We start from the raw sequence: 9,125 nt of genomic DNA on the forward strand, positions 1-9,125 counted from the left end.
GAAGTAAAACGGAGTTTACCTAAGACGCTGGAAGAGGCAATTAAATTTGCCTTAATTTATGAAGATAGTATGCGTCCAGGTACACTCACTAGTCTCACTGATACGGAGCCCAAGTCTAAGGAAATGGAAACCTCAAAATTTGTGGGCAAATTTAAAAGAAAAATGCCATTTTTTAAGGGTAAAAAATAACCTTTTGAAAAGAAACCATATATGAGGCCAAAGTTAAGTCCTGATGACTTTGATAAGGCCAAAAAGAAAAGTTGTGTTTCAATTGCCTATCCCCTAACCATGCTGCTTGGAATTGCCCTCAAAAGAAAAAGAGGGAAGACAAAGGAAAGGATAAGGACAAGGGCAAGGGAAAAGAAAAACAAATCCATGTAGTGCAGACCTTAGAATTAAAGGGCCATGAAAAGTATAAATCTTTAGAGGTCTTGCACATGGATGTACAACATAAGTGTTGTATGTCAACTTCTATGTGGCAGCCTACTTTTGGGCCACATGATTTACTTAGAGTACATGGATTGATAGCTGGAAAACGGGTTAGAGTCATGATTGATGACTCTGCCACACATAATTTTATAAATTATGCACTTGTCAAAAAATTGAAACTTCCCCAACAAAACAGTGAGCATCAATATGTTGTTTGTATGATGCAAGGCCAAGATAATAAAATATGGGATACAATGGTATCCAATTTGGAAATTGAGATTCAAGGATATAAAGATAAGCTTGATTTCCAAATAATGAACATGGAAAGAGCTGATATTGCTCTAGGGAGGGAGTGGCTATGGGGATTAGAACCATCCTTAAAACGTAGCTATCACCATAATACACTGGAATTTGAAAGGAATGGTAAGACTTTTGTCATTCAAGGTGAACATGAAGTATCTGCAATATAAAGCAACAATTTTCTTATGTTTGTGAGTTGAATGTTAATAATGAATTGAATAGTTTGTTAAATGATTTTAAAGATGTGTTTCCTTCTGATCTACCAAGTGGCCTTCCACCAGATAGGGGTGATATAAATCACCCAATTGATATAAATAAGGATACACACCCAATTTCAAAACCACCGTATAGGTTAAGTGAAACACAGTATCAAGAAGTTGAAAGACAAATTAAGGATTACCTGGATAAAGGGTTTATTCAACCCAGTAATTCACCTTGGGCTTCACCAATTTTATTGGTAAAGAAAAAAGATGGTTCTATGCGACTTTGTGTTGACTATAGAGCACTTAATAAAATAACGGTGAAGAATAAATTTCCTATGCCCAGAATGGAAGATCTTTTTGATCAATTGCAAGGGGCAAAATTCTTCACAAAGATAGATCTAAGATCAGGTTATCACCAAGTAAGAATTAAGGCACAAGATGTTTCTAAGACAGCATTTCGTACTAGATATGGGCATTATGATTTTTTGGTGATGCCTTTTGGCCTCACTAATGCACCAGCTACCTTTATGAAGCTGATGAATAGTGTTTTACGGCCCTATCTAGGACATTTTGTAGTAGTCTTCTTGGATGATATCTTGATCTTTAGTAAATCAAGAGAAAAACATTTGGAACACTTCCAATTAGTATTCCAACTGTTAAGAACACATTCCCTTTATGGGAAGAAAACTAAATGTGAATTCTTTGCACAAGAGGTCAAATATTTGGGGCATATTATCTCGAAAGAGGGAATCAACATGGATCCAGAAAAAGTAAGGGCAATTATTGAATGGCCACCTCCAAGGAACCTGGAAGAGCTGCAGATCTTCCTAGGTTTATCTGGGTTTTATCGTAGATTCATTCGAGATTATGCCAAAATAGCTATTCCAATGACAGACCAACTTAAAGGGAAAGGGAAAAGTTTTAATTGGGGAACAGATCAAAATGAAAGTTTTCAAAAACTTAAGGTAGCTATTGCTACAGCTCCAGTATTATTAATAGTGGATCCCAATAAACCATTTGTGGTTGAAGCTGATACCAGTGATAAGGCGATAGGCGCGGTCTTATTACAAGAAGGTCGACCAGTTGCTTTTGAAAGCAAGAAATTAGATCGTGCAAAACAGAATTACTCTGTTTATGAGAGGGAGCTGTATGCAATAGTATATGCAAATGAAGAAATGGAGGCACTATTTGTATGGTGCCAAACTTTTAATTTTATCGGATCATGAAAGCATTAAGTGGCTTAATGATCAACCGGATTTATACGGGCGTAAAGCCAGATGGACCGAACTCCTCCAAGAGTTCGACTATGAGATAAGATATAGAAAAGGAAAATATAATATTGTAGCTGATGCACTCAGCAAAATGCCCATCATTAATGAATTGAGTTTTACTCAGTTTACTTCCAACTTGCTTGAATCTTTAAAAGGGAAATGCCAGGTTGATCCGGCATATTCCAACATATGGGAAGCAATAAAAAATGGGGATCCAAATGAAAGTGCTTCTACTAAGGAAGGAATATCTGAGGATGTTCAACAAGGAAATGGAGCATCAGGGGTTGCTCAAACTGGATTCAAGTGGAAGAATTTTACCATTGATAATAGTTATTTACTCTACAAGGGTAGGGTATGTATCCTGAAAGATACAGAAATAAGATGCCAGATACTCTTTGAGTGTCATGATACCCCTAGTGCGGGACATCCAGGAGTTAATAAGACTTATAGTCTTATTAAAAGGCAGTTCTATTGGCCTGGAATGAATAAGGACGTCCTTGACTATGTGGTCAAATGTAATAAATGCTAGGTTAATAAAGCTGAAAGATTAAAAAATGAAAGGACTTCTTTATCCATTAGAAATCCCTTCGGGAAAATGGAAGAGTATCTCCATGGACTTTATTGTTGCTTTACCTAGAACACAGAGGGGGCACGACTCTGTGTGGGTGATTGTGGATAGGTTAACCAAAATGGCTAGGTTCATTCCAACTTCAACTGATGTTAAAACACCAGAATTGGCTAGATTGTTCGTAGAGAACATATACCGATTGTATGGCCTTCCGGCAAATATAGTTTCTGATCGGGATAGAAAATTTGATAGCCATTTTTTGCGTGCGGTATTTAGGAAATTGGATACTAAACTTAGCATGAGTACGGCGGATCGTCCGCAAACAGATGGGCAAACTGAAAGGGTTAACCAAATTCTTGAAGATATGCTTAGGGCATATGTAAGTAAAAGGCAAACTAATTGGGAAGAGTATTTACCGATAGCAGAGTTTGCATATAACAGTGCCAAGCACTCTTCCACCGGATATAGTCCATTTATGTTAATGTATGGGTTTCAGCCCAGAGCTCCTTTTGCGGTAGGACTGCATAAGGAAAAGGTTCAGGCAGCTAAAGATTTTTTGGAGGATATGAATAGTATGTTAAAATTTGCTCAAGAAAATATTAAAAAAGCTCAAAATCGCGCTAGAGCATATGCAGATCCTCACCGTAGAGACATCTCCTTCGAAGAAGGAGAATTGGTCTATCTTAAGGTGCCTGAACAAACTAAAACTATGAAAAAGGGACAATGTCCAAAGCTTTCACCAAGGTATTGTGGTCCTTTCACAATACTTAAAAAGGTGGGAAAATTGGCTTACAAGCTCCAACTACCTCTTGGTAGTAAAATACATCCAGTTTTTTATGTAAGTAAATTAAGGAAGAAGCTGGGTGATTTGGATAATCTAATCTTAAATGATGATATTGAGGAGTTATTCTATGACCAATCTAATCCACATGAACCAGAAAAAATATTAAATGTTCGTAATAGACGAACGAGGAATACTATTTATCAAGAATGTTTGGTTAAGTGGAAAGATTGTTCAGAAGAAAGCTCAACATGGGAGCGAGTAAGTACTTTAAAGAAAAGGTTTCCCGATTTACAGTTAGACCTTCCAAGTATCGTTTTCGAGGACGAAACCGATTCTTAAGGGAAAGGAAATGTGACATTAATGTAACATTAAAAGTGACATTTAATGTCACGTTAAGGTCATAAATATGGAATGTGACATTAAAGTAACATTTAATGTGACATTAAGGTAAATCTAGGGGAACAAGCACGAGAATGACCGTCCGGGCTCTTGGGCGCCCGAACGGGGTTAAGGGGAGCCTAGAGAGTAAGAGAGTCCAAGAATAGTAGGACTCAAGAAAAGTTGACGGCTGGCAGAGGAAACGAGGAGAGAGGTGCTAGCACTTATCTAGGCGTGGTTGGGAGGAGAATACTCACTCGTGCTCAGGATTTTGTTCATCGTTTTCTCTGTGTGTTTCCCGAATCATCTTTCATACACGATTCTCAACACCCCCTCTACGACTGAAAACTCCACGAGCCAAAAATCTTGACTCATATACACCTATGAAATGAGATCATAAAGCATGTACCCTATGGCTGCAAGCTATATCCCACGAACACCTATCATTTGGAAGCCGAATTTAACTTATCTCTCTGTTTCTTCAAGATGTGAAGATAGGTATTACACTCAAACACCCTAAAATAAGACACATTCGATTTTAGACCAAAGCCAATCTCAAAAGGTGTCATACCGATCACGGCTGATGTAAGCGACTAATTAAGGATATGGACAATGGTGGCCACTACCTCAATCCATAGACACTGTGGCGTTTGCCAATGCTCCATCATAGTCCATGCCTTCTCAATCACACTCTGTTTCTTCTGATCCAATATGCCATTCTCCTAAGGTGTGTTCATGTTGGCAAACTCTCGATGAATGCCACGATCTACACGAAACCTAGCAAGCTCATTGGAGACAAACTCTCCTCCTTCGTCTATTCGAAGGATCTTTCCTACCAAACCTATTCTCCTAAAGATCAACCAATCCTTGAAATGTGAAAATGCTTCAACTTCAACTCCAAGAAGTATGCCCATGTCATCTTGCTAAAAACGTCAACAAAGAGCATAAAATAGAAACTCCCCTTAAGGGACTCTGTTCTCATCAATCTACATAAGTTTGTCACAAAACAAGCTTCAAGGCTCCTTTGCCCTTCACAAAGCCTTTCTCGGAATCACATCTCTATGCTACTTGCCACACCCCAATCTTTGACAATCCACAAACAAGTTGTCCACGAGCCACCTTCCTAATTTACTCGCAGTTGAGGTGGCCAAACCAAGCATACCATAGCTTGGTATGTGTCTGGGAAGAGAGAAAAAAAAAAGATAGAAGCTAATAAATTTTGTACCTTGTAGACTCTATTCTCCTCATGACCACACAAAGAACCTATCTCAAATCCCCATCAGGAACTTGAAAGAAGCCCTTATTGAGCTCGACCAAAAGGCCAACTGTACAAATCTTGCTCTCATTAAGAATAGATGATATCCCAAATTCAACACATAGAGAACCTCTATTGTGTGAGCACTACCATGTCCATTGATTTCTATAAACCCAAGTTTCCCCCATTCAAAGATAACCATAACCCTTCGCTTGAGATGGTTTAATGATTTCTATAAACCCAATTTTCCTCCATTCTCTGATTACAAATTATTCATTACATGACAAATCATTATACACAAAATCTAAGCATCTAATCTTAGCCTTGCAAGCCTTCTTGTGTCTATTTCCAAAACCAATGGTTTTACTATCTTCCTAAAATTGTAGCAATTTATCTCTGCCCTTAAGGTTGTATTAGACACTAGAAGCATGTCTCCTAATATGCTCAACAAAATTGATTCTTCAACCAAGAAACTATCTCCTAACTCTTCCCTTCCCCTAGCAATGATCAAGAATATCCGCCTAAGAGTTGGGAAGATTTCAAAAAGTTGCAATCTTAATATACTATGCAACATGTGACAAGAGTTCAAGCATTTACATTCCATTTTGTTGTAATCAAGGATAACCTAAGAATCAACTCAAAAACAATTGTCCATAACTACTCTTTCTAAGCCAAATTCATAGAGAATTGGCTCAATTCGCTAGCATGTAACCCTTTATGTCAAGCATAAAGAATATCAAGACCACATTCTTTCTTGGAGAAAAATTTATCACATTCATGCTTTTGCATATATCACCCTTCCACCAAAGAATCTAGCATAACCAACATAGCCTAAAAATCTTCTCTTTTTTTGTGTGGGGGGAGCCAATGTTCAAGAGAGCTCAAAAAACAGGCTAATTTAAAATGTTGTGATTAAACAATTGATTTGGTGGGCAAAAAGGCCTTTCGTGAATGTATTAGTGATGCCAAACTTCTACTAGCTAACACACATTGAGATTGCTAATCATTCAACTAGAATTGCATCCTTCAATGATAAACTTGCACAAGCACTCCTTCAACGGTAACATTGTCCAAAATGTACTAAAAAGAATAGTCCATCCACAACGTTCAAAGTAAACCAACATCATCTGGCATTAGCTTTTCTTCTTTTTAGTTCATCCATAACTTTGAATTTCAAACTAGCATCACCTAGTTATTACTTTCTAACAAGTACATTGATTGTTGTTTATGTTTTCTTGGCACAAAACCACTTACATTACTTCAAATTGCTATTTTCCCATGGAGGCATAGAGCAGCAAAACATGGAAAAAGAAGAGCATCATCCGACCACTCACCAAATCTTGTGACACTTCTTCTTGATTGGCACCATCCGGGGCTATCACACTTTGCACGAGAAACTTATCTTTACATTGGAAATCTGGAGGGGCCTCACGTTGCGATTGCATTGTAACTGGCACCACAAAGAGAACATAGATAGTCTGAATCGCCATTCAAAGAAAAGAAATAGACAGACATGGACATGTATCTTCAGAAAAAAGATAATTTTAACTGAGCTGATCCATGCCAGGGCTTGTAACATGCTTGCATCACTGAAGGCAAAACATTTAGAAGAGCATGGCAATTGTTACCTGTCACTTCACAAGTATCCCGAGGCAAGACAATTCCAGTGTTTGGCCTGACACAGTACTTCTTTGGAGATGTTGTTTTGACCTGCATATCCCAATATGTCATGCAAGTGTCTTGTCCATGCTGAAAGCATTAGCAGCCAAAAATCAAGGACTTACAGGGCGAGTACAAGCTCAACCTATGTTTATGTATCATCATACTAGGGGACAAATAAGGAGAATTGGCAAGGCAACCAGCAACATTTGCAAAACGAACGAGTAACAGAAAACAGTGATGGTACTAGTTAGGAAACAGCGAAAAACAGAAAATTTACGTAGATCACAAGTCAAGCCTTCAAAACGCAAGGCTGATCAATAAGCTGCAAATACAAAGCTTGAGTATGCCTAGACATGTAAGCAGCCGAAGGATCCATCTCCGTATGAGGTGTTATTTTACTAGCCTGTAAAGCTGCAATTTTATTCCAGAAATTGCATTTCAAACTCCCTAATCAATTTAGATGGAATGCTAACTAATCTCTACGAGTACTGACCTTGAAAGCAACATAGTTGTCTGTATTGTTGACAAGCTGCAAAGAGCAGGAAATCTGCTTTCTCAGTTCAACTGTAGAAGATACAAAGTTCAGGCATGTAAGGGACAAACATAATATAAAATGGAGCCATATAAGGGTGCATCACTCCTGAATCATCTCAAAAGCTAGCTGAGACATTGGTGCTGAGATGTCATGATGTTCCTTACATGGAAACTTGAGCTCTTCAGGATGGATCGAGAGAAGCTCGGTAGGCATGTCGTACTCCTCGGTAAATCAACACGAAGAACACGAAATTCCTGGAGAATACCAAACCGGATTGGAATGTGATGACATACTACGCGACAGAGAACCGGATCGAGTTTACCTTGACAGGAGGCAGTGCCGCCGACGCGGGAAATCGATTCAACGAAAAGAATCGACCAGAAAGGGGAAAATGAAGGGAGTAAATACGCAGAAGCAAGGGAGATGATGGCGATGGTGAGCATGGGACACGCACGAGTCTGCCGTCAACTCGCCGTTAGTGCGTCGTTAAATGCTACAGCTCAGAAAGTGGTGTGCGTTCACGCGTAGTCGTCTGCAGGTCTGGAGTCTGGACAGCCATGAGAACGGGGGAAGGAATGCCACGGATATGAAATTGCTAATGTCCGGATGGCGGTGTTTACAATGGTGTGTGACATGCCATTTTGAAGCTAGCATATGGTAGATGTGCTAACGTAAAGTCAATCAAAATGACCATTCCAATGCACATGGCTACCATGCCATTCTATGTCATGTGTGGTGCATGGGAGGCATCCTCCATCTGTCTTTCCAATGCATTTTTGGTGTGGGACCCGTTGCCACGTGGCAATATGCCTTAAGGCAGTCAAACTGAAGTGTGGGGCACGAAAACATGCATATCTGACAAGGCATGATTTGCCACTTGTTACCTCCCCATTGCTCCAATGGTAGTTCATACCCTTGCATTCTAGAGAATGGGATCAGCCTTCTAAAGTTGCCTTCCTCGTCCAACACACAATTGCTCTCCCCAATCAAGCTCTATTTTGTTGCCCCCTGTGGTGTGGCAATGCAAGGGGGGATGGCCCTCTACCTACAATCAAGTGAGCTTGAGATTGAAAGAACCTCTCTTTCCTCTTACCATTCCCCCTCTATCTTGTTCATGTCCTCCCTTGGTTAATCCTCTTTCTTCTCCTTCTTGACCTTTTAATTGGCAGGTTTCTTCAGGTCTACTTCACACGCATCAACTACTTGACAAGGAAACGTTAGGCTTCCAAAATCAACAAAATTGAATTTTGTGTAATGGTAATCACTCCTATAGCATCAACTGTAGCACTTGATGCTTCCAACATTGCTTGTGTCCTTACAGGTCAAAAGAGGGCATCATTTGACTTTTGATGTAAGAGAAGCATAGTACGTTTGTGTTTGCATCCAAAGGACAAGTTTGTCAGTGCAGGTTGCATGCTCAATTCCTTGTGGATATTTTCCCAAAAGAGCAAAGTTGTGGATGAAAAACAAGGAATTTGTTTATGTGATATGCTTCTTACATCTTGCTGCTAAGGATAACCCGATTGCATTTAACATTGCAATGGATAGATTTTGTGATAGATGATTCTAATGGATGGCTTATGCAACACATCAATTGCTTTGTTTTGATATATTCTAAGCACGGTTCCTTCTACTTATATGTTGAATCATTGCAAGCATGTTAATTTCCCCTAAATCTTCCCAGCTACTACCAACAATGCGGTCCTTATTTGTGATTATTGCTTTGTTGGGGTATCATAA

General features: G+C 39.1%; 1 protein-coding gene across 3 annotated transcripts in view; it reads right to left on the bottom strand.

The window, feature by feature from the left end:
* LOC148033227 (vesicle-associated protein 1-2-like) overlaps positions 1-7,965 on the bottom strand; it is a 41,879-nt gene extending 33,914 nt beyond the window's left edge. Inside the window, exons 1-5 of one of the 3 annotated variants that reach the window (XM_087681122.1) lie at positions 7,708-7,965; positions 7,550-7,639; positions 7,344-7,414; positions 6,817-6,898; positions 6,523-6,638 (exon numbers count right to left, since the gene is read on the bottom strand). In XM_087681122.1, the coding sequence (XP_087537248.1) occupies positions 6,523-6,638; positions 6,817-6,898; positions 7,344-7,414; positions 7,550-7,598 (318 nt within the window). In that variant the 5' untranslated portion in view covers positions 7,599-7,639; positions 7,708-7,965. The remainder of the gene's footprint in view (positions 1-6,522; positions 6,639-6,816; positions 6,899-7,343; positions 7,415-7,549; positions 7,640-7,707) is intronic. The other 2 variants (XM_087681120.1, XM_087681119.1) reach the window with 2 other exon arrangements.
* Between the last annotated feature and the right edge of the window lie 1,160 nt (positions 7,966-9,125).

The sequence above is a fragment of the Lygodium microphyllum genome, chromosome 7 (assembly GCF_053477565.2).
Source record: "Lygodium microphyllum isolate KBCC chromosome 7, Lygodium_microphyllum_v1.1.10, whole genome shotgun sequence".
NCBI lineage: Eukaryota > Viridiplantae > Streptophyta > Polypodiopsida > Schizaeales > Lygodiaceae > Lygodium > Lygodium microphyllum.